Source organism: Labrus mixtus, chromosome 15, assembly GCF_963584025.1.
Source record: "Labrus mixtus chromosome 15, fLabMix1.1, whole genome shotgun sequence".
In the NCBI taxonomy this organism is placed as follows: Eukaryota; Metazoa; Chordata; class Actinopteri; order Labriformes; family Labridae; genus Labrus; species Labrus mixtus.
This window is the reverse complement of record NC_083626.1, coordinates 18,314,858-18,339,771: the sequence shown is the minus strand read 5'-3', so window position 1 is coordinate 18,339,771 and position 24,914 is coordinate 18,314,858. Positions and strand designations below refer to the sequence as shown.

General features: G+C 38.8%; 1 protein-coding gene across 13 annotated transcripts in view; it reads left to right on the top strand.

Annotated features, from left to right (window-relative positions):
* Positions 1-11,273: 11,273 nt before the first annotated feature.
* The window catches only part of LOC132989402 (membrane-associated guanylate kinase, WW and PDZ domain-containing protein 1-like), an 88,006-nt gene continuing 74,365 nt past the window's right edge, over positions 11,274-24,914 (top strand). For 10 of the 13 annotated variants that reach the window (XM_061057023.1, XM_061057018.1, XM_061057022.1 and 7 more), the window contains exon 1: positions 11,279-12,026. In XM_061057023.1, coding sequence (XP_060913006.1) covers positions 11,729-12,026 — 298 coding nt within the window. In that variant the 5' untranslated portion in view covers positions 11,279-11,728. Of the gene's footprint in view, positions 12,027-24,914 lie in introns of all 13 variants that reach the window. The other 3 variants (XM_061057026.1, XM_061057027.1, XM_061057024.1) reach the window with 3 other exon arrangements.

Genomic DNA, 24,914 nt, shown 5'->3' with positions numbered 1-24,914 from the left:
TTAATTATTACTCACATTCCTAAATCCTCCTCAATAAACCTGTTCTCAAGTGATATTTAAACAAGCATCTTCAGCCGCTCCCTCTCTCCCCACACTCCAAAATACTCTTCTTACGAGTCCCTCTCTCTCCATTTCTGACATCATGTTATGTCTATGTGCTACATACTTTCTACATTTAATAACTACATGTTCAACTGTTTCTGCTAGATTGCATATCTCACAAAGATTGATGTTTTCCAATGATATGTAGAGTGCTATTTAAATTACTGTGCCCAATTCTTAACCTGGACATTACGACCACGGATGAGGCTGAGGGTGGAGCTTGGCTTTCTGGAAGAGGACCATACCAGGTTCTTGGATAGCATGGGGGGATCTGGATGCCTTGGTGTTAACTTTTAGTTATCTTGTGTGTAGTCCTCCCCTGTGTGTTAGTTTTGGTTTGGTCAGCTGGTTCAAATATCCCACTCAGTTCTCATTTTGTCAGGGCTGTAAGTTTAGTTCATATCCTGTTCAGTTAGCACAAATTTTCAGTAGAGTTATGTTATTTTTGATTTTTTGACTTGTTTATTTTGATTAAGTTACTTTTTTTGCTTTTGTAAAAAAAAAACGTTTTTGAATAAAGAAATAAGATAAGTCCACGATACAACCTATATTGGGTAATTTCTTATGTTACATAAAACCGCAAGTGATGATGAAGGGCCCTTGCACCCCTGTGAATGTCGGTGACCGCTGGGAGCGCAGCAGCAGAGGGTTGTGGCTAAGTAGTGGGCTCTGCAGATTGATTCGTGTAAAAGTCGTATCACTGGCAAGTTCAAACAGGCAATGCGATTAGGACCACAGAAATGCAGAGCAGTTCGGGCCGGCACAGCTACAAAGTGTGCTGCTGCAGTGGCGTCTTTAGGCGTTTTCACATATGCACTCCTGAAAATATGTGCTGTGGATGTTCTCCTGACCTGGCTGTTCACACATGCATTGCACGGCTGGAGACTACTCCTGTCAGACAGGACGGGTGGCAGGGGATCTCCTAAGGTAAGAATTTTTTGAACTCCAGCAGAGTTTTTACATTTTAATTTAAACCTCTGTGATGTGCTATAATTTAATCAAAATTATTTACATTCAGGTTTTTTAAAAAGTAGTCAGACCATAAGATCCCTACAATAAAGTGTGTTGCAGCTCTTAAAAGAAGCATCTCTCTGTCATCATAATAATTTAGACCTGCACTTTTATTTAAGCACACATGCAATATTGTGCATTTATCATCAAGTACGATTTTGAGTTTTAATAAGGATGACTGAGCTGCAAGATGCACAGAGCCTAGTGAGAGCGGTGGCTTAACACATTCGGCCTTCTTGTTAATAAGCACATCTTTATCACCTGCCGGTATTTATTGTGGAAATAATTAAAGTGTGGAAATTAAAGGCAGGGTTGGTAATTTTTGAAAACTAGCACAATTTTGAAAGTAGCATTCACTCAGGTTTCTGTCAAACCCATCCCATTCCCTCTGTGCTCCCTTTAGAACTTCAACATGTCTAGAAAACACTGACACTGAGTTGACGATGATCGGATGAACGGGGCCACAGAGAAGTACTTTCAAATAGGTAGCATGTGAAACACAAAATTGGGGTCATTATTTTGAAATCTTGAAAAAAAAACTTATGGCGGACTTCCTGTTTGGTTTTGACAAAAATCTGTTTAAGGATGGTTAAAGTACAGTTTATATTTAGTTATAATTTTAGTGACGTTTCAATATTAATGGAGGGTGCAAAACTGACATTGCAACATAAATTTCGAATGTTTATATAACAACATTATAATTTTACCAAGTGTCAAGGTCAGACCGACACGAGTGGCATATGAGTCCACTCATGTGCCGCCGCATATGCTGCATATGAGTGGCATATGCCGGTTTGGTCCACTCATGTGAGTGGCATATACCAGTCTGGTCCACTCATATGAGTGGCATATGCCGGTCTGGTCCACTCATGTGCCACTCATATGCCACATATGAGTGACACATGAGTGACACATGCTGTGGCAAATGCCGGTCTGATCCACTCATGTGCCGCAGTATATGCCACATTTGAGTGGCATATGCTGCGACACATGAGTGGCACATGCCGCAGAATATACTGGTCTGTTCCAGTTTCAATATGGTCCAGTTTCCTCCGAGGTCGGTGCTCGGGCCCTAATTAACAAAGATTGCAGATAAAGTCTGTCACACTATTTGAGTAGTACAAAAAAAATTTAAGGTTGGAATTTGGCAAATTTCTAATGCACAAATTCCAATGTTGCCAACCCCCAATGTTTTAGTGTATATTAGATGGAGTTTGCGTGCAAATTTTAACGGACTCACTCTTCTCTTACCCCCCTTTAAGAAAAGTTTGAGTTCTTTTCGATTCTATCAATGATTAAAAAAAACCGAGGCTGTATCCTAAATAAATGAAGACATTTTCTACAACCTTATTTTAAATCTTTTAGTTGTAATGGAGGTGTGGAGGGGCGATTCTGGAGTCTGTTGAGGTCTGAGGCAGGAATTCACAGATGCTAGAGATGCTCTAACCAGCATTTATTAAAGTTATGTTATAAATAATCTGACATCAATCAAATTGCCACATTAGTATTATTTTCAGAATATAAATATAAAGAACGTAAAAACAAAACTTATAATTTCAAAATATAAATATGAAGAATAAAAATCTCAAAGAACAAACGACATAATATAATCTTAGTGAAAGTTTTGTTATTCAAGTGTCTCTCCCCTATATTTAGGGCTAGACAAACAACATTCAATCATTTACTGTTCTATTGCTGTCATTGCAAACTTTGGACATATTGACCCACTACTTTGCTTTAAAGTTTGTCATCCCTCAGGGGTCTTTACTGGCCTGGGGCCCCAAGCATTTGCCTACCTTGCCTGATGACAAGCTGCACGTCTGAGTTTGGTTATAGTGGTATCTCAGGGTTGACTGAGGCTGTGGTGGATTGGGCCAATGTGATATCTCTTCATTGTGCCCAGAAAGCTGGAGACTCCCCTGCCCTTAATTAAAAGCAATGTTTAAAGCTATTGTTGTCATGAGAGTCAAAAATAAAAAGGAGACTCAAGTGCAGATTCAAACTAAAAGATTTATTTTAACAAAAGGCTAAAGTGAACAAAACAAAGGCTTACTCTTCCAGTTCAAAACCAAAAAAACCAAGAGCCACAAGGAATTCTACAATTCACTTAGCAGACGCTTTTATCCAAAGCAACGTACATCAGAGAGTAAGTACAACACAAGCAAGGATCTAGAAAAAAGGGAACGAGGGCAGTAAGAGCAAACGATCAGCTTTGAGTCCGATCGGACACACAGGTGCTGACAGGCATTGCACAGAGGCAAAGCACAACATTGACGGCAGTTCTTGAGGGCTCCTAATCAGTAAAATACCCACAGGAACACTGCGAAAATCTGAAATGAACTTACACAAAAGGGAAGGAAGACTATAGACATAATAATCATACATAGGTGTGACAGACAAGACACAGGTGAAACTTATGAAGGCAATCAAAAAGGGATAGAAACACGCAAGGGAGGAAGTAAGACTAGACATGATACACAGGGTCAAGAACTACAAAACAAATCAGCAAACACTTAACTTCTGTATATTACAGTAAATAAACACACGGAAAACAGGAACACAAGGAGGGTGTTATGACAAAATAAAACAGGAAAACATAATGAACTAAACTTGGAAAACATAGAATAAAAATACACACTAGGGAAACAAGCAACGCTAGGATATAAAAACCCCAAAATAAGACAGGAAATGACTACTAAGCAACAAAACAAGGAATAAACTAACTAAACAAGAATAAACCATGACAATTGTTCACTAATGGAAAACAAAAGAATATAAAAAACAATTATATAACACTACTTGGTTTGTTTATTTGAGGTAGCTGTAACAAATAAATAAGATTATTTGAAACGGTAAAATGTATTATTAGGGACATATTATGAAAAATCCACTTTTACAGTGTTTTTGAACCCATATTTGGGTAACCTGAGTGTACTGACCCACAAAATATGAAATTAATCCATCCAGTCCTTTGTTTGTAGTCTGCATAAGTCTTACAACACTGAGAAAAGTGCTCCGTTTCAAATTTTCTCAGTTTGTGATGTCACAAGCTGGATTCTGGTAAAACAAATACCCTCCCCTCCCCTGATATCTCCACCCATGGACTCCATCCCCAGCCTAGAACAAAACTTTTGCGCAGGTCTGCCATTTTAAGTCTTGCTACAAAGGAGTGATGTCTACCAGGAAAACTCAAGGGGGACTCATTGCATATAAAGAGACACACACACCAAAATGGAACGCTCTGAGAGAGCTGGTATATACAGGATCACAAACCTCCTCTGGTACTTGATTCATGTTATATTTTGACCACAGGGGACTGTTTGAAAAGGTGTAAAATAGGTATAATATGTCCTCTTTAAAGCATTATATTACAGCATCCAATACAGATTGGTCAGTTACAGCAGCTTCACACCTGTTTGTTTAGCAGACCATTGCTATGAACCAACCAGTCCTATTGATGCAGCTCCGATCAAAGACTCTAGAAGACTACATGTAATCACATCATTCTGCTGACAGAAGTCTGTTAATTTGGACTTCACTCGTTTTACAGTTTGAAAATAAGGAAAAGACACTCAAACAGGAGAGAAGGGGGTTAAGATTAAAGGCACAAAAAGCTGTAGGCTAGGTAAGGTAAAATGACTAAACTGGGAGGTATGTGAAGGAGGCACATGAAGTGAACACTAAATATAATACATTGTGCTTTGGTTTATGTTTGTAGTCTGAGTTGTATTGTTCACCAGTGGTCTAACATGAGCAGTAGTAGGGTCTGTACAGAGCAAAGGAAAAATATGAGAAACTAATTTTAACGATTTAGTTGCCGGTCTTGTCCACTCATGTGCCGTGGCATATGTCGCATATCAGTGGCATATGCTGTGACATATGAGTGGAATACGCCGGTCTGGTCCACTCAAGTGCCGCGGCATATGCCGCATATGAGTGGCAAATGCCGGTCTGATTAATGTCTACAAACACACACATGCATGCTAAAAAAATCTGATTTTAAATGTTTTCCAAAATAACTATTGTAATTTCTCCAGTTGCTATTTGGAATGAAAATGGGGCGGCAGAAGCTCAGTCTGTAGGGACTTGGGAGGGTCGCCGGTTCAAGTCCCGGTGCGGACCAAATATGAAAGTTATTCTGGTACCTGGAGAGGTGCCAGATCGCTTCCTGAGCACTGCCGAGGTGCCCTTGAGCAAGGCACCAAACCCCCTACCCACCACCAGCTCAGGAGCGCCTGCCGGGGGCGGCTCCGTCACTCTGACATCTCTCCATTAGTGCATGTCCATAGGATCCTGTTTGTGCATGTGTGTATATTTCATCCTATGTGTGTGTTGCATGACTTACAGAGTGTAAAAACTGAATTTCCCCTTGCGGTGATCAATAAAGTAAATCTTAATCTTAATCGTAATCTTAGTCACTTCTCCAGTTGCTATTTGGAATGAAAATGGGGCGGCAGAAGCTCAGTCTGTAGGGACTTGGGTTGGGAATCGAAGGGTCGCCGGTTCAAGTCCCGGCACAGACCAAGTCCAGAAATTGGTCTGGTAGCTGGAGAGGTGTCAGTCCACTTCCCGGGCACTGCTGAGGTGCCCTTGAGCAAGGCACCGAACCCCAAAAACTGTTCTGGAGCGCTCGCTGTGGGCAGCCCCCTCACTCTGAGACCTCTCCATTAATGTGTGTCCATAGGATCCTGTTTGTGCAATGTGTGTGTATTTCGGCCTATGTTTGTGTAGCATGTTCACTAGACAGAGTGTAAAACTGAATTTCCCCTTGCGGGATTAATAAATGATAAGTTATTATTATTAAAACCAATTATGCACAGAGACAGAAGTCTTAATTGCAAGTTCTCTATTGATAATCGCTGGCTACACCTGAAGCCACGAAAAGTTGGCCATTGCTCCAAGACAATAATATCCTCATCAGACATTGGCTGATGGGTTCTGAGATTGTTAGATCGGTAAATGTTAAATGTCAACAGACTGGCAGTCACAAGGCAGAAACCCTCAATCAGGTGCTGCTGTGATCCGCCCTATGATGTTCATTTTGTCTGACTTCATCATAAGTGGAAATGCTTAAATATGAATAAGAACAGCGTAAAACAGCTTAGAGTTTACCATTGAATGGAAACAGTTCTGACAGTAGAGTCTGAAGGACTATTTCTTTAGTGGAAGATGTGTTATCCTTTTCAAATCAATAAAACTCTTTTAGGTAAACTTTCAGTAAACTTTACATGTGTCTAGACTTGCATACTCAACCTCATAATGAACATTTTCACAACAAACAGCACCTAGAGAAACATAGTGGTTGTGCATGAATGACTTTGGCTTTTTGAATTATTTTGTTCTCATTTCCAGACTAAAGTCAACACAACCCTGCTCTCTTCAAAGCTGCAATGTTCTCTGCGCCTGAATAATTCAATATTGCTCACTGTCTGCTCCTGTTGTGTGCTGCATGGTTAAGACTCAGTGAAGGGGAAGGCTCAATGCATGGGGACAGGCTTTGTTTTCTACGCCCGCAGCCAAGCATGGGTCTTACGTAAGGGAGGGGGGTAGGATGGCCAGCGTACAACATCCACTGCATGACAACTCATGTCGCTCTGTCATCATGTGTCTTCCTCATCCCTCCTCTCACAGCCTCACTGATGCCCTAGTTTTTCAGGAGTGGTGAAAATCATTGTCATGAGCAGGAATCTGCTGCGATTTAACCGTTTCTTTCATTCTGTTGTTGTTCTGAAGCTGTCTTTGAGTCTGTCCATGTTTCCATATCTGACTTCAGTGCTTATCGTTATCTGCAAATACTGTCTCAATTCTGAATTCCCCCCAGTTAACTTCATCATTCATTTTGTACTGTATATACCCCCTGTTTTTATTTTTATTTTTTATTTTTATTTATCTTATCTATTCTGTTTAATGTGTATTTTTGAGCTTTCTTGTCTGTGCTGCTGTAACACCCGAATTTCCCCTCTGGGGATCAATAAAGTATTATCCTATCCTATCCTATCCTATCCTATCTTTTGTTCAAACCCCCGTTGTCTCTGGTCTTCTCAGAACAGGCAGACTTTTTAAACATGACAAAGGTGATTATCATAAGGAGCACTTTGTTATGAGAATATGTTTTTTTCACGTCGTGCAAACAAACTGCAACAAACCAAAAGAAGTTCACTACAAGCTGCAAATTCAGAAATGATAATCAAATAAAAAAAGTTAAACAAATACATTAAAGCAAATGCACTGCAAGCGCATGCAAAGGCAAAAACCCATGAAGCCAGAAAAAAGTTGCCTCAGAAAAAAAAGAAGCAAATTCAGTCATCAAAAAGGAAGCCGGGGGCACAGATGGCCTAGCAATTATGTCACCCGGATCTTAAATAAATAAATAAAGTAACTTAAAAAGAAAAGGAATCTCACCAGGTCTGTTGTTTTATGCTTTTGGATTATTATACTCTTTTCTGAATTTGCAGCTCAATTCTCCAAATGGATATCTTGCAGCATGTTTACCCTTGTTGACCGCTGTATTCTATCATGCAATATTTCCAAATGTTCAATTTACCAGAGCAAATGTTAGTACATGAACAAAATACACACCTAAAGTGAAAACAATGCTCATTAAAAATCTAACCACTCGCAGCATTCATTATAGGTTTCTGTGAAAGAGGAGATTTGAACTCTTTATCCTGTGAGACATCTGGATTATGAAGATTCAGCTGCTAACTCCTGCATTATTTAACAAACCCTGCAGCCGTCTGATCCTTCACAGGTGTAAAAAAAAAAAGAGTTGGTTTCTCATGATTTCACACAACACAAACAATGGGTCTCTCAGATGATTTTCTCTGAAGTACAAATAGCTGCTGATTTCATCTTTGTGTCAGTATGTTTACTTTAAGACTTAGAAATAGAGGCAGTAAAAGAACACAGTGTGTGCAATAGAAAGTCAGAATGGTGGGTAGTTTTTTTTCCTCATGTAGAACAGAAATAACTCTTTTTGAAGTCCACTTAACAGCTGTGCAATTGTGTTACCCTAATCTCTCTCACATGCACATGAAGGTAACTAAAGGCATCAGTCTGTCTAAAAGCTACACACCAACTAGACTTTAATTTGCATTACTAAAAAAAAGCAATACTCTTAATCTTTTCAAAATGAAAAATGATTTAATTCCCCAACTCCTCTTGACTTTACTTAGCTTTATAGCTTGTTTCAGCAAAATGTTTATCTGAAAGCTTTCATTTTACTTACTTTGTTGACTTGGATATTATGGTATTTGTCATATTACGCTGCGAAACACAACTTTTTTTCAGTGGAAATTCTCCCCAAAAATGTAATGTAACCTATTTTGCACCAAACATTAGGCATTAAGAGTTAGCTACCAGTTGAATAAAGTGTAGCACTGGCCAGACAAACAACACCAATGAGGAAATATGTTGTTACAGTATATAAATACTGAATGTCTAATCTAAAAACTACTACCAACTGTCAACATTTTTTATTGCAGGCTTAACAAAACAAAGTTTCACCTTCTCTGCCATCATTTTTGTTTCACTTGTACCCTTTCCATAGATTACTAAATTACACAGAAATCTAATAAATAAATAACTGTAATTGAGAGAATACCTTTATGCATTTCTCTTTTTCTCTGACTGGCATGACAGATCGATACTATGCAGGACTTTCTGGTTAATATTTAACTACTAGGCAATGATTGTGGCCTCATGACATTCCTGAAGTGTGGACGGCCAATCTCATGTCACTCATAAAACTAAACACACTCTGTTACATAACTCTACTGGATTTGCATTCATTATTTCTCCATGTTGTTGCTTCAGGCTCACCTTTGTGTACCATTCAAAGTCAGGCCTTTCTTATTTGTGGTGAGGGTGACACATAATGTATGACTGTTTACTTTCTATTCTTGTAAAAAGAAAACAGTTTGTTCAAATTGCTAAATCTTGTTTAAAGTCAATAAAGTCAACAGAGAGTGGAGCCTGAAGTTTCTGTTTGTTTGCTGTTAGATATTAGCATTGGAAAGTACACAACCAAAGTTATTTAACATATAGAACAAGTTAAAGAATACATAAAGATAGCTAGTATGATAAACATTGAAACATAAAGATTAATAAGTTCAAAAATAACAGGACAGTTTAGCTGAAATGCATCCAAATTCAAGACACAGATGTTGTGTTTTTCTCATGCCCCCCACCTTCGCTTATATTTAGAAAATAAACAGTGTTACACTAACATAATGACAAAAAAGAATCACATCTCACCCTAATTTGTGAAAAAAATTAAGTTAAAATTAAGATGAAATTAAATTAAATAATTGCAGATATATAGGAATTTTTACTGGGTTGGTGTATGAACATGTTTAAGGGCTAAAGTGCTTGGGATAAAATGTTTTGTAAAAAATAAATGTACTTTATTTTTGCAATCAAAAAAGCATATTTTCTAGAAACATGGCCAGGTTTGGTAAACTTAAACATTTATCTCTGATTCTTTTGGTGAACATATGTAAGTAATGAATCACATATCTGTGCTCAACATGAGCAGAAGTCTAACTACTCACATTTACTCAACACTGAGCACAGAGTAGGTGTGAAGGACTTCTAACAGAACAGTTGATATAGACTAATTTGTTTTTTGGTTAACTCATAGCCTCATTTATTGCACATAAATTGACACAGAATGACCGTGACTTATGTGACATCCACATAAGAGTATGTTACTCTTCTTTCCTCTAGTCCTTGACTAGGCTGTCCCGTCCATGTCAACATGATGTAAAGGCGGCCAACAACAGTACAGGTGCATGACTCATGCTTCTAACTCATTGTAAAAGTCATGGCTGGGAGAGACATTTACATATACTTGACTTTGCTGTATTTATGTGTAAAAGGCAGCACATTCTTCCTTTAAGTGTAACAATATTTTTTATTGTGAAAAAGCCAGACAAAAGTTCAGAAAAAAACTACTTACGTCAAATAAACTCTGAGACATCATAGTGGGAATTTCATTTTATCTCAAAATTTAGATCAGTAAACCATGCAACACTGTTACCCCAGTCACATCTGAACTCAAAGACAAAGCTTTTGTAATTTAATGTCTAGTTTCATGTGATAATGTTAGAAACGACTCACCAGGCAGCTGTAACTTTCCCCACTGAGAATGCCATGTGACTTTTTTACTTGATCGAGTTTCATGTTAGTTTAACAAAAGTCAACATGGAATCGAGTAAATACACAAGCCATAAAACAAAGAATGCCAGACATATTATATCATCTTACGACAAAGCCTTTCTTGAAGACAAGCAGCAGAGGTAAAAGTGACACAGTTCAGTCACTGCAAACACAACAAGCACTCAACATTGAGATGAAGTGAGATGGAAAGCTGCCTTTCATGCTCTGCTATCCAGGACACTGCCCTCGTAGCCTGTGGGAGAGTGCCAACCTCTGTACTTCATCTGAACAGGCAGAAAACACAGAGAGGTTGTTATTCCCTCTGTTCCCAGCATGTGTTTCTCACCTGATCCCTCCACGCTCTGTCCAAGCTGCAGACAGCACACAGATTTACTGTGAGATTTGCTGCGGTTGATGTCCCTGTCAGATACTAACAAATCTTCCCTTTAGCATTACAAAATAAACACATTTGGCTTTATTTCACAGCTGATGTGAAATGATGTCATTAAGACTACTTCAATAATAACAATAATTACCAGGAAATAATGTGTGAAGCTGTCAAAAGGACTAAACAACAAAACCAAGTAGCCTAATAAACTGCAGTTGCTCATGAGCCTCTGAAGGGAATAACACAACATTTGATCTGAACTATAGGATAGGCCGACTGATATCACCTTTTAAAAAAAAAAAAAACTGCTGACAACTAAGGCTATAAACTTTACTCAGTTTAGTTTGTGGGCCCCTTTGTTAGGTGCTGGTTTGAAACATCATCTTGCCATCGATCCATATGGAGCGTTCATCAATCGATTGATGGCTGGAGCTTCTATAGCTGGATGAGACAATAGACTATGGATTAGACGCACAGATCGCTTTAATCCGTCTGAAAACGCGTGTGGGCCGGAGGGATGGGCGGGGCTTTCGGGCCGATAGGTGTGGGGTCGAGTGGGACTTTCCCTCGTGGAGTAGCTGCTGGACGCATGCGCTCCACTCTCCCCACTCTCCCTCCTCCATCCAGAGCGCAGGAGCAAACAGAATGAACTTGTCGCGCTACCTGCTTAAAGGAGCCGCCGGATGTATGAACAGCTGAATAGGTAACTGTTTTCCTCTTTTTGAAAGTTGAGAAAATAGGTAATGATCGTCATAGCAGGAGGCAGAAGTCGAAGATTAACGCGGGGAGGGTTTTAGTGTAAAACGGGCAATCAGGGAGCGGATTAGATCCAACAGCGAGGAATCAGAGATGCGGAAACAACAACAGAAGCCACAACAGTACGGATTTTAATCTATTTGGATATTTATTTGCACAGGGAGCAGCATGCCTCGGCTCAGGAGAAGAGGGAAAATGTTCCAACTTGGAGTGACACCCAAACACCCTGAACTTTTCCGTCTGTTGCGACTATCCGGTGATTTGTACACCTTTCCGCGGTTATAACAGGGTTTCCTTCGGACCTGAGTCACCATGTCAAAAGTCCTGCAGAAGAAGAACCACTGGATCAATAAAGTGAACGACTGCGCACTGAACCCGGGCGCCTGTGGGGAGCTGAACGTGGAGCTGCTCGGCGGGGCTGAGAACGGAGAGTTCGCTTACATTGGTCAAGTTAGGGAGGATGCTGCGCTGTACCAGGACGGCAAACTCAGCAAGGGGGAGCTAGTGCTGGAGGTGGAGGGTCTGGCTGTGTCTGGATTACCTCTATATGACATTTTAGCTGTGATTAAGTGCTGCCAAGGTCCTGTCAGGTTGAAAACTGTGCGTCAAGGTAAGAGAAATATGAACTGAGACACTCAGGCTGCAATTTGTGCATGTGGAGGTGCGATATCCCAGTGGAAGTTGTAACTTAATCATCTCAATATGGCACAATATAACAAGCTCATAACAATACAGTGATGAATGTGTGGAGTAAGGCAGTTTATGTGCTGCTGCTCATCTTCTCTGCAGCAGCCAAGAGTTTTTCCTTTGACATGAAGCTGGCCTGACAGCCTTCCTTCCCTCCACAGACACTGCGGGTCAGACCTGCGGGGTCACACATTAGACCCCTTACTGCAGCTCTAAATCTTCATCTGCACTCCCAACACTAACAGCACACCCTGTCAGCTGCTGCCTGTTTACTACTCTGCCATCAGAAATGGAACATGTTTCCAAACTTTTGAGAGGTGTGCTGAAGGCTGTTGTCACCTCATGGGGCTTCTGGTTTTCTCTGCTTGAAGAATGAGCCCATCCCATTTTTTTTACCCACCTTGAAATTTCCCAGTTCTTAGAAGTAAAAAAAAGAAAATCATAATGAATGAAACCTTTAACTCTTTGTGCTTTCTTAATAAAACTGTTCGATCAAAGTAATAAAAAGTTGTCTAAAATGCACCTTGAGGTGTTTTTAAAGACCAAAATTGCACCCAAACATTAAAAATCAGCAACAAAATTATAAATGATGTTAAGAAAATATATTTTGTCTCAAGGAAAGGAAAATTTAAATGTTTGTAACAATTTTTCCCGTCCCCAAACTGATTATAGAACCTAGAAGCGAAATTGGCCAATCAGTACCAGAACACAAAAATAGATAAAAATATTGGTAAAAAGAAACACTCATTGCTGACATTTTGCGGTGACAATCATTACACCATTGTGTTATTTATTATAGTCTCATGATGCTTTATACCAGAAAAAGGTCCACATTTTTGTTTTTTTATTTGATCAGTGCATTTAAAGCAACTTTGGGGCAAACACTGGAAAAAGCTCTATTAACATGCCTGAAATATTTGACTTATCAAACCCTTTCTTTTAAACAACTTTGCCCAACTGACTAACAGTTCCTGCTTTGCCTCTTTCTCTAAAGTAACGCTGTTTGTCATAAATGGGGGGGATGTGTTGTTTGTTAGAGCGGGCTTCACTGATGGGCAGATGGAGTTATTTCTGGAAGAGCTTGCTGCGTGTCAGATGAGCTTGACCCATTGCCCACGGTCTGATGCGTCTGCATCTGTCTGAGAGGCCGAGCGGTGCAGCCAATGGTACAAATTTAAAATCTTTTCCTCCTCAGAGTCTCCAGTGCAATGTGTGTAGTGTTTGTTTTCCTTCATCCTGGGCTGACCTGGATGTTCTGAGAAGCCTGAGTGAATCACTGTCATTACTAAAAACCTCAAATCTTTTGTGTTTCACCTCAGATGTCTCGTTCCACACATTCCCTCCCTTGCTCACACAATCACACAATATTTGTCAAGCCTTGCACTGCCTTCTCCCAGGGGAAATCATTAACTGTGTTACATAACAGCGGTTTAGTTTCGGTGTAGCATCATTGCCTTACTATTGCGCTGAAGGTCCATTAGAATCTGCAGTGTGCACGCCTGACCTCTGCAGCCGAGGTCTCGACCCTTGGGAACAGAGCTCAGCACTAATGCTGCTCTGTGTGTGCGTTTGTTCGAAACATTATCGGGCCAGACTTGCACTGGGGAGAGTTTTAATATCCATCAACAGTTTTCTAATTATTCTGAGCTTGTATAGAAACTCTGTTGCAGCACTCTGACTGTAAACGTAAAGGAGATCCTGAGCCATCTTTGTAGCTTTGTCATTAGTTTCTTGCATAAGTCAGCAGATTTTCTTAGTCTCTAATTAAAGGGAAAGGATTTTCTTGAGTAGCTCACAGGACCTCCATTGTGTCTCAGTCTGTCTGAACATGGCTGAGATGGGGTATCCGAGCTGTGCCAGACTAAATGATGGGCTGTCGGGACAGATCAGGTCCCTTCACTCTTCAAAAAGAGTTGTGGGTCGGATTACTGGAGGCCAGATCGCCTCAGTACTTTAGGTTTGAAACTCTATCAGTGTGTGTGTTTGTGTGTGCAGGTAGGCAGGCTGTCCCCCCACAGGTGTGTTTCTCCCACTAAGGAATGCAGAAAGAAAACCACCTGAATGAAGTATATGCATTCCTGTGGAGGAGGTAGAATATTCAACTCATGTGGTTTTATTAAGCAGCGTAAATGAGTTATGAGAGAAAGGGAAAAAAAAGATAAGAGAACTAAATACTTACATGTATCATGATATCTTACAAGCCAGAGCTATTTCTGGCACATAAGATGAAGGCCGACTGAAAGTAAAGTTAATGTTACATTTACAGTACTTAGTCATATCTGTTAGCTTAACTTTCATACTGCATTCCTGCTGGTTTTTGAAGTTTGTCTCAGGTGTTTTTTCCCCGCTCTGTGTTATTTTCAGGGGATTGTTAAAAACGTAGTCAGTAAATCTGTTTTTTTTTTTCAAGAGAACAGAGAGTGAATACATCACTGAACGCAGGACGCTTCTCTTGACACTCATACAGCATAATCGGCTTTTGAATTAGAGATATTTTGGTCCTGCTACTGTGTGTGACTCTCGAAATATTTGCAAATCTCTGAACAAGACTCAAATGAAAAAAGTGGTGATGTTCATACATCCTCTTTTCTGTTTTTTTTTTTTTTTACAGCATCATTTAGGTTTTTTATTTATGCTGAAATTTTATTGAAAAAAATCCTCATATTAAGTTACTTTTTTTATATATATAGTTTTAGTCTTGTTGTGGTTTTGGAGAACAGGTTGTGAATGATACCTGAATCTGCTGGATTACTACGTGTTTGTATTTTTGTTTTAATTACAGGTGCTTGGTGCTATGGGAGGCATTGGGTCCAGTCTTCCAGATAATCAACCCAATACGCCCAACTCCCATGATTTTGTGTGGCTTTTGTGATAGTAGGAAGAATAATGATGCCATAGATTCAATGTGTAAAAAGCGTATCTTTTTAGCCTGTATTTGGTTATATTTATGGTCCAATAACATTTTTATGAGCTAATGTAAGTTTTTTTCCTGTTGATGAAAAGAAAACTGATGACGCTTTGATGCAGCCGATTACTTGAAAACATGACATTTATATTTTGGAGAATCTTTTTGTCTATGCAGATTTATTGACATTTGCTCCTAATGGACACTGACTTTGACATTTAAGTCAATTACACTGAATCTACATATAAATGCATCATATGTGTGTTTCCAGTTTCGATTAAGTTATGACTGAGAGAAGCAATTTCCTTCCAACTTTTTTTGTGGTCAATCCCCTGTAATGGACCGTGTTGAGGAGCGGGCTAAATCAGCCATCAAAAGGTATACATGCAATTTCTGTTGTGTCTCAATCACAACAGGTTGACATAATAACCCCCCACCCCCACCCCCACCCCCACCCACACACGCACACTTACTTACTCCCATTAACCTCACAGAACCTCTATCATATTCAAACTGTAACATAAACACCTGCTCACAAAGTACACATTAAATGCAAATACACTCAAAGCGACTTCAGCATTTTCTATTCTCTCCTCCAGTGGGTTGTGGTCTATTTAAAGATAATAATAGTCCTTGTGTTGTTTGCAAAGTCCATAATTCTGAGGTTAAATTACACAGAGGCGGACGTACTCGTACTTTGACCTGTAGTGAAGCTCTTATCTGATTCTATCAGCTGTATACATCAAAGGTCTCTGTATTGTGGTTTTGTCTCCTGACTGAATTGCAATTGGCTTAGCACTGACAACAGCATTGTGTAATAAAGTTGCAAAGGTGCATTACATTAAATAATGTTATAAGAATACTTTTTGTTAGTTTAAAATAAAGACAATCAACGAGCATCTGAGACTTGCTAAATGAAACATGTAAAAAAAAGAATAATCAAGTAATATGTTCCATCAAAACAGAGTTTGAGAGGCTGTTTTACAACATTCTTCCTGACATCACATTTTTTACATTTCAGGTGAGCACCTAAAGGGGCCGGGGGTCTGTGGTGGTGTGATCATGAGTAGTTTTGGCTGCGTGTCTATCTGATCTCGGGAACAAATAACCCTCTGTTACCTTATATCTCTCCTTTACTTGAACCCAGCCAGAGGGAATCAGAGCAGACTGCAGGATGAAGGGCATTCCTGAGAGGTGGGCTCAGTAGTTTTGGTTCACCCCTTACTTTACCACTTTACTTTTCTCAAACCCTCTCCTATCATACCTCTCTCTGTTTGAGTGCTCCTGTGGAGGGTCCAACATTTTGAATGCAAGCCTCGACACTAAAGTAGTAAAGTAGAGATTTATTGCAGACTCCAACAGTCTGAGTCTAAACTGATGCTGACATACTGTTAGTCTGTAATGATGTGCTGTATATAACTTATAGGGGTGGGGAAAAAAAGGATTTATGTAAAAATCGACATTCTTATATTCTGAGACTTGAAATAGAGTCATTACTTCCAAAAATCAGTCACTCCCAGCTAAGTGCTAAGGCTAGCTCTTTAACTCAGTAGAATGACAAATTGAGCAGCAAGAAATTCAGCCAGTCTCACAGATGACTGGAGTAGATCCTGAAGTATGTACTAAATCAAAAATAGTCCATGGATCTATGAATCCAGAATAATTTTGAATGGAAAATAGATTCTGAATCGAATCGCTAACCCAATAATCGAAATCAAATCCAATCGTGAGACACCCAAAGATTCCCAGCCCTAATAACTTGTACATGCACCGACATTTTGTGCAATTGTTGTAAAAGATGCACTAGTAGTGCAGGAAATCTAGCACGATAAACAGTTTGAGATGGTATTCAGAGGGCTTTTAAACCTTTGCAGATGAAGAGACTGACACCAGTCTAACTCAATATGGAAAACATGATGGAAGGGTATAGGCTTATTTTCATGTTTTAGTTTGGGGAACATCACAGCGTTCTCATCGCTCTACAAAGATCTGACGTTTTCATCTCTTCAGTGAAGTTTGAGTATTAGACACATGCTTCATGTACATCATCTTTTATTCATAAAGTCTCTTTCCATTAACCCTTGGTTTTTGCTTTAATCAATACTGCAACATTTCCAACTACAGCAAGATATATATTTCTAGCTTTTCCACTCGGAAGAAAAAAAAAAGAAAAGAAATGGTGTTTGTTCTACTTTATACAACAGAAGAGAAGTAGGCCTACTAGATTTTCAGCATTTTCATTTGTCATGTTGCCAGATGTTATGATGGACTGTAAACACTCTGATCAATGAGTGGTCTTGTGAACTTAGTGCTCCACGTGTTGGCCTGTGATGTAAATCCAAACATGAAGTAATGCACAGAGTCACGTAGTGCCATATGGAGGACTGAGATAACACATAGATGGGGCAATGCAACAGCTTACTACATCAGTCCACAGCTGTTTTAGCAAAGTTATTTCACAACCCGACATAGAACAAGCATCTTTATATGGCTTCATTTGCATCATAATTTTTAGTTGGAATAAGAAATTATATATATATATATATATATTTTGTTAAGTAGGATAGGATAGGATAGTACTTTATTGATCCCCAGAGGGGAAATTCGGGCGTTACAGCAGCACAGACAAGAAAGCTCAAAACTACACATTAAACAGAATAGATAAATAAAAATAAAAATAAAAATAAAAACAGGGGGTATATACAGTATAAAATGAATGATGAAGTTAACTGGGGGGAATTGAGAATTGAGACAGTATTTGCAGAGAATGACAAGATAAAGTGACAAGTAATTAAAGTGACTTGGTATGATAAATAGCAGCAAGTAATGTAAACAGCAGAGAAGAGAGGCAGTGTTGTACCACAGTAATGCAGAGTGCAGTTATATAATATAATGTAGTATAATATAATATAATATAGTGCAATATGAACAATATAGTGTAATGTAATGAAATGTTATATAATATAGACTAGTATAATAATATAATAAAAATATATAGAATGTACAGTATATATGTATATATATATATTGATGCTAAATAATAATAATAATACAATAATACAATGATAATAATGAAGCAGGTCATGTGGGTAGTGTTTTATGGGGGTGAAGTAGTTAGATACACCAAGGAAATATTTTGCAAATATGCAAACTGAATTTTAATATTTTGAGGGCTTTGAAGACCTTGTATTTTGTACATCTTAAACCTGCTTCCGTTTTGCAAAGATTGCACTGAGTTGTGTCACTGAAACTTGTCTTTGTGCGCGGTTAAGAAGGCTTACACACATGCAGAGGATGTGAGGGCTTTGAAGACACAGATCTCCTCTGTGATGAGCACGTCCCTTATATTTTTCTTAAGTATGAAGATTTGTCAGTCTTGATTAAGTGCAGCCGACTGCAGAAGTTTATCCCCGAAAGGCTTGTCAACAGCTCCTGACACGAATCCTGGAGCTATCTCTCCTCCCTCTCCTTCCACACTCCACTTCTCCCCTTTTTTTTCTACAAACTCTGAGTTCTAGTGAGGCATCACAAATATTTTTCACATTTTTTTTCTTGACATATTTTTTTACCTTTTTTTTTCTCTCAATAACAGTGACACAAGCAGAAATCTGACATTGTAAGAAATTCAGGTGTGTTTGTCCTCAACATAAAGGTTTTAGTAGGTGTGTATGCATCTGTTCATTTTGTTTTTTAAGGTTTATAAAATGAAATTTTATCCGATACGTTAACAATGGCTGCATATCAGCAAAAGAGCAATGGCACCAAACACAAGCAGCTTGATTTATTTAGGCCTGAACAAATGGATGTGTAATTCAGACTCTGTGCCTCAGGTGATGTAACAATGAGGTTAGACTGAAAACCAGAGCACACACAGAAAAAACTTTCAGTATTTTTAATCTAAAATTCTAGTAGACATCTTTAGCAGCTAGCAGTGTTTTTCTACATTTGACTTGGTGTGTCTTTTTTTTTTTAATACACTGTGTATGGGATAGCATCAAAAAGCATATGCCTGTGGTACAGAGTACTAAATATGTCATCTTGTATACCTCCTCTGTAGTTCTTATCAGTGCTTCTACAGTGTGTTGAGTAGATTTTTTTTAGATTTTTAGAAACAAACTTATCTGGAACGGAATGTTTCCGTAGATAAAGCAGACTGACTGCATGCCTGGATACAGTAAGTTCATGAAAGAGGATACAGAACTCCTCCACAACACACCAGCTACATTATCAGTAACAAGCATGGAGAACCCACAGGGTTTATATAATAGAACGCATTTGTCTCATGTGGTGTTCACATGCATCATGTTCCACCTCTAACATAGCCCAAAACATAGACATGAGGCTCAGGGAGCATATCCAGCAGACAGCATGTTAGTGAACGTACAGACGATCTTCACTGACTCTAATTCCAAATGACAAAAACATGGCTTCGCCTTTTTTCAGCCAGAGTCTCTTTTTTTCCCTGTGCAGCAGCCTAAACTGAACTAAGTATGCATGTTGTTGTAAAATGTAACTGTATTTATTATGAGACACTGATGTCTGCACACATGGTTCGAGCTGTTTACAGATGTGTTTCAGTTCAAACTGTGTTGTATAACTGGGCACTGATAACGTCACTGTGAAGTGTAAATGATGGAAGCCAGGAATAAACTCAGTGATCACGTTAGCAACCTGAAAATATCTAAAGACTATTTTTGTGTACAGATAGTACAATTTAAAAAAAATAAAAATGAAATACTAATGAATTAGCTTATATAGTTTGTATCATATTTGTGTATCACATTTTATATAGGGCTGTTAAGCAATTAAATTTTTTTTATCTTGATTAATTGCTAAATTTAAATTGTTAATTGCAATGAATCACATTTTTAATCGCATTTCTTAGAGTTCTTAACTTGCTGTTTGAATTCATTCTTTTATTTTAAAGTGAAGTAAGGACCTTGTTGTAGATGGAAGGTTACGACATTAACTTAACCATGAAAAAAGGAGCAGTAAAAAAGTGAAATGTTTGATGTCATAAGGTGGATATTACTGGTCAGCTTAGCTCTCTGGGAGTTTTTTTTAAGTGAAGTGAGACATTCAAAGGCACAGAGGTGTCTTTCTTTCCCATCACTGTGACTACAGGGAGACACTGATGGCTTATCAAAACATTCATAAAAATGAATGCATTAATTTCAGACCTTAATTAACCTTGATTGATTGGTAAATGCGGACAGTTGTTAAATGGATATTTCTGTCAATAAATAGAAGCGTGTGCAATTAACTTAGAATAGAATTTGAGTAGCCTGATTCAAATGAACTTTCAAAAAGTCTGAATGCACCATATCGTGTCTGCATTTCTGTTTTTTTCTACAAAACGCTTCCATTTCTAGTGTGTAGGCCTACCGTTTTATTCATTTATTTTTTATATCAATGACTTGGGACTTATTTAGGGTAACCAAGATGACTTCATAAAATAAATGTTTATTCTGTATTTAACATTTTAGAGACAACCAACCTTTTAGTTTACCTTCAGGGGTTTTCATGTGACTTTAATAATTAGCATGTGTGGAAGAAAACAAGCTGTGTCTTACAGCCGCTACATCATAATTATGAACTGAAAAATGGTTCCAGAAAAACATTTAGGATCTTAACATTTCTGGGCGACAGTAGCTCAGGCTGTGGAGGCTCGGGTTGTGAACCCAAGTCGTCGTGAGTCCCGGTTTGCACCAAATATTAAAGTTGGTTTGGTAGCTGGTGGGGTGCCAGGACACTTCTCTATTACTTCTGAGGTGCCCTTGAGCGTCCCGAATCCAAGCATTAATGCATGTAAACAGGTCCTGTTTGTGCATGTTTGTGCAAGGCTTGTGTGTGTGTGAGAAGCTTCTCTCTCGATAACAGTATAAGAGTGGAAACCAGAATTTCCCTCAGGGATCAAGTAGGCTATGTAAAAAAAAAAAGTTTCTTTATTCTTTGAGCTACATGCTAACATTAGCATGTCAAAAGGCTCTTTATTTCTATCGCTAACCTAGTGGTTTTGTAGGTATTGTTTACTGTGAAAAGCTGATTTTTATTGTCTTTATTTTTGCAAGAAATTCCTAGTAATCCATGAAGGTTTGGTCAACTTTAATGCTACCGTATCCTGCAAGATTATATAGCTTTCAATTAGGTGACCCAGAAACAACAAGAATACTTGGTGACAGATTTAATAGCTGCCATTGGATTCTGTCTCTCAGTCTATCTTGCTTTGTTTCTCACTGCTGCAGAAACATGCTCGTGCAGTGACCTTCACACTCACACACGCTGCTACTACTAAGTGACTCACACACACACACACACACACACACACACACACACACACACACACACACACATGCTTTATGTAGAATCTCCTATAGTATAGATGAGTTGACATTTAAGCTCTGCTCCTCCTACATTCACACATCTGGAAAGGATTACTCACATTACAGGGTCCGTTTATACACATAAATAGAAGTTCTACTTGTAGTTCTTTCTCTGGGTTTGTTGTGGTTTTCTAATACAATAATTACACCTTTCTTAAGGCTTAAATTGCATATAGTGTGAGAAACATACTCATTTTCCCAAAGGTCCTCTTTCATCAAGCTCGATTGTAGAAAATGCAGCAGGCCTTTCGAGCTGAAACTCATCTGCAAACCACTCGTCTGTGCTCTCATTTGATTGTTTTTCAACCTTAAATGCTGCTACACTTGTAACATTTTCCCCTGTGATATAAACCTCGGTGTGTTGTTTAGTGGAGGTGAAAGGTTTGCAGATGATCCTCAGAGGATTTCTCGTGCTGCTGATCTCCATCCCTCCCCTCCTCCTCCTCGGCCGTCAATCTCCACGGATTCAGGTTGCCTGTAAGCTCCTGAGAGGCTGACCCGACCCCGCTGGGTTTACCAGTGTATGGAATGCTTTATGCACTACCGTCTGATATCCTGACACCGATGTTCACACTGCTATTTAATCTGAGAGCTTCTGACTGTATGCAGCAGTAAAACATGTCAAGATGTTATCCCGCAGCTCATATTCAGCCTGTTTTCAAAGCAAAATAACTACAGCAAAGATGTATTAGGTTTATGAGTAAAAGCATCTTTAGCTTTGCTCTCTTACTAAATCTGCAGGAATGACTACACCATTGTTTAATGATGCCTTCACTGCAGGACATGTCTTATATATATTTAATGAGTAACAGGGATGTCAGTGTCATTCTGTGAGAGTTTAACTTGCTCAGACTCCAACTGCTCCTCCTCCTTTTTGTAATTCTTCCAATTTGTCAAAGCTTATTTTTGTTAATACAACGAAAATGTGATCTTGTGAAAGGAAAAAAAAGAAAGAAAGAAACGTTTTCATGTGACTAGCTTTTCCTGGAATAACCTCAAAGAGCTGAGCTATCATATCTGCTTTAGCAAACAAACTCCAGACCTCTGTGAGGTTTAGAAAGCTTGCAGCCTGCAGTTCTCTGAGATGGAAGCACTTGAAGGTGCACAGAGAAGCAGTAACCGTATGATACAAATATGTTTTTATTTGACATTTCTTCATTCTTTTAAAAGACTTTTGTGTCCAAGGTGATGTCTTCATATCGTTGTTTTTGTCTGACCTTTAGTCCAGTTTAGGTTATTCTGATGTTAACCAGAGAAAAGCAAAGAGTACATGAGGGCAACAAAACTGTGAATGCGTGTTCACAATTTAGTGATTTTTTTTTCATAACTGTGCAGCAGATGAAGTTTCATTTGCAAAGTTTTATGCACTCATATAATGGAGGTGTGTACCGCAGCAATGTCAAAGCTTTCATTAAATATTTTGAATATTTGGCTGCAGTTGACAAAAACAAAACAGATAGCCTATGTATTCTTAAAAGGCCAACTTTGAACTCAGAATGGTAACTATATTTCAGAAAAGGGTCAGGTAAAGGTGTTGACAGTAAAGATGTTATATCAGTCTTCTGGTGGTAGAATCATATGATGATGATGATGATGGTAATGATGGTGCATCAAAGGACAGAGGAGGGCCTGGTCATGGTTTGCCTTGTGTTGGTTTAAAATCATGCTATACATGTATTTGTAAACTGTAAATGTAAATCGTGAGTGCCTATGGGCCGACCATGCAAGCTGCCTGTTACAGTTGCTCCTGCTCAACCGAATTTCCCCCTGGGATTTCCGAATATGACTGCTTCATTAATGCATCACTCATCAGTGTTTCAAACATTTTCAAAACACTATTATGATAATAATTTACCGTTACCAGAGTGTTTAAATGAAAAACATGTTTCCACCCGGGGATTTTTCTCTAAAGGTTAAGTGATGATGTGCGAGATATCACAAGACGTCCCAGGGTGGACAACTTTCTTCTGTGTAAAACTGGAGATGATTTGTGGGCACAATTTGTACAGACATGGTTTCATAGTTGTTATGTTCTATCAATATCAGCCCTGCTTCTGTTTACACAGAACTTCTCCGTTACACACAAACCGTACCGTACACACAGCAGCTGGAGTCAGGAAGCAGAGCAGTCTTTGATGTCTGAGGTTTAGTCATACTTAACTAGTTATCCCATGATTCTTAGAGTCTCGACCCTGGGAAAGGTGCATCAAACCAATGGACTGACAGCTTCAAACAGGGGGAGAAGGCCTTGTGTGAGGTTAGTGTGTTTGAGCAAGTGTGTTCAATCATCCATATAATTTTCTCCCGTCCCACTCATATATCTGTGTAATGTGGCAGGTGGAAGGACGTCTTATCTAAATCAAAGCAGCACAGCAGGAGTTGGTTTCCTCGATCTGATATTCTCATTACTGTGGAGAAGCTGTAGAATGTCCCGGTTTGAGTTGGTTTGAGTTAGTCACAGCAGCAGAGGACCAGGCAACAACAAGGACGCTGATTAGTGTGCTAAAGAGAAGTCTGTCTGGTGCGGTGCTGTACTGCAGCTTCTTCCAAAGAAAATACTGCAAACATTATTGAAACAAAGATTGTAGCCACTGTTGTAACACTATGCACACATGTTTAATGTCGAACAAAAACACGATTCCGCATGAGTAGCAGCTCCACAGTCTGATTGATGTGTTCCATGTAAACAGCTGTGTGTGCAGCTGGAACTCATCTGCATAATACCCGTAAGACATCGCTCTGTTGAAAGGCACAGCAGACTGATCAATGCCCCAACATGACACTGTGACAGGTATTTTGTTTTTCCAAGAATTTTCTTTTTCACTGAAATGGCATCTTTCGCTATTGATAGTCTACACGCTGATTTATTTAAATCACCATGGGGTCAAATAGCTCTTCTAACCAATACAATGTTGAAATACATCAATTACAAACAAAAGACATGAAGGAAATACTTGCAACACACCTTATCCTAATTTGGAGGGAGTTATGAAACTACTCTGTTCAAATGAATTTAGTTTTAGAGGTCGTTGTTCCCATTGATGATTAAATCAATTGTGTGTCTGGTTTAGGTAATGCGCGACAGATGGCAGCCTTGCTAACTCCTCCCTCCATAAAGGTTAAAAAAACAAGTCACCAAAAATGATACCAATTCATCTATTTACATATATAATGTTATTATTAATAATAACTTTATTTATGAAGTACTTTTTAATCTGACTTTGACAGACAAAGCGAAGGCGGGCACTCAGGACAATAACACAATAAACATCAACATTCAGGCCAAACAAGGAGCAGTACAAATTACATCCATGCAAATATAAGGAATGAGAAAGATAAAAATAAAGAAGAAGGAGACGACATGAATGTCTGTGCCAAAGTTGTTTATGTATTAATTTAGCCAGATCCATGATCTTTTTCCATCTTGTTCTAAGAATACAACACAACAGCCTAATCCACAACACATCGCTCCTTAAGTAAATGATTATGTAAAATATTTCATGGTAATCCATCCAGTAGCAGT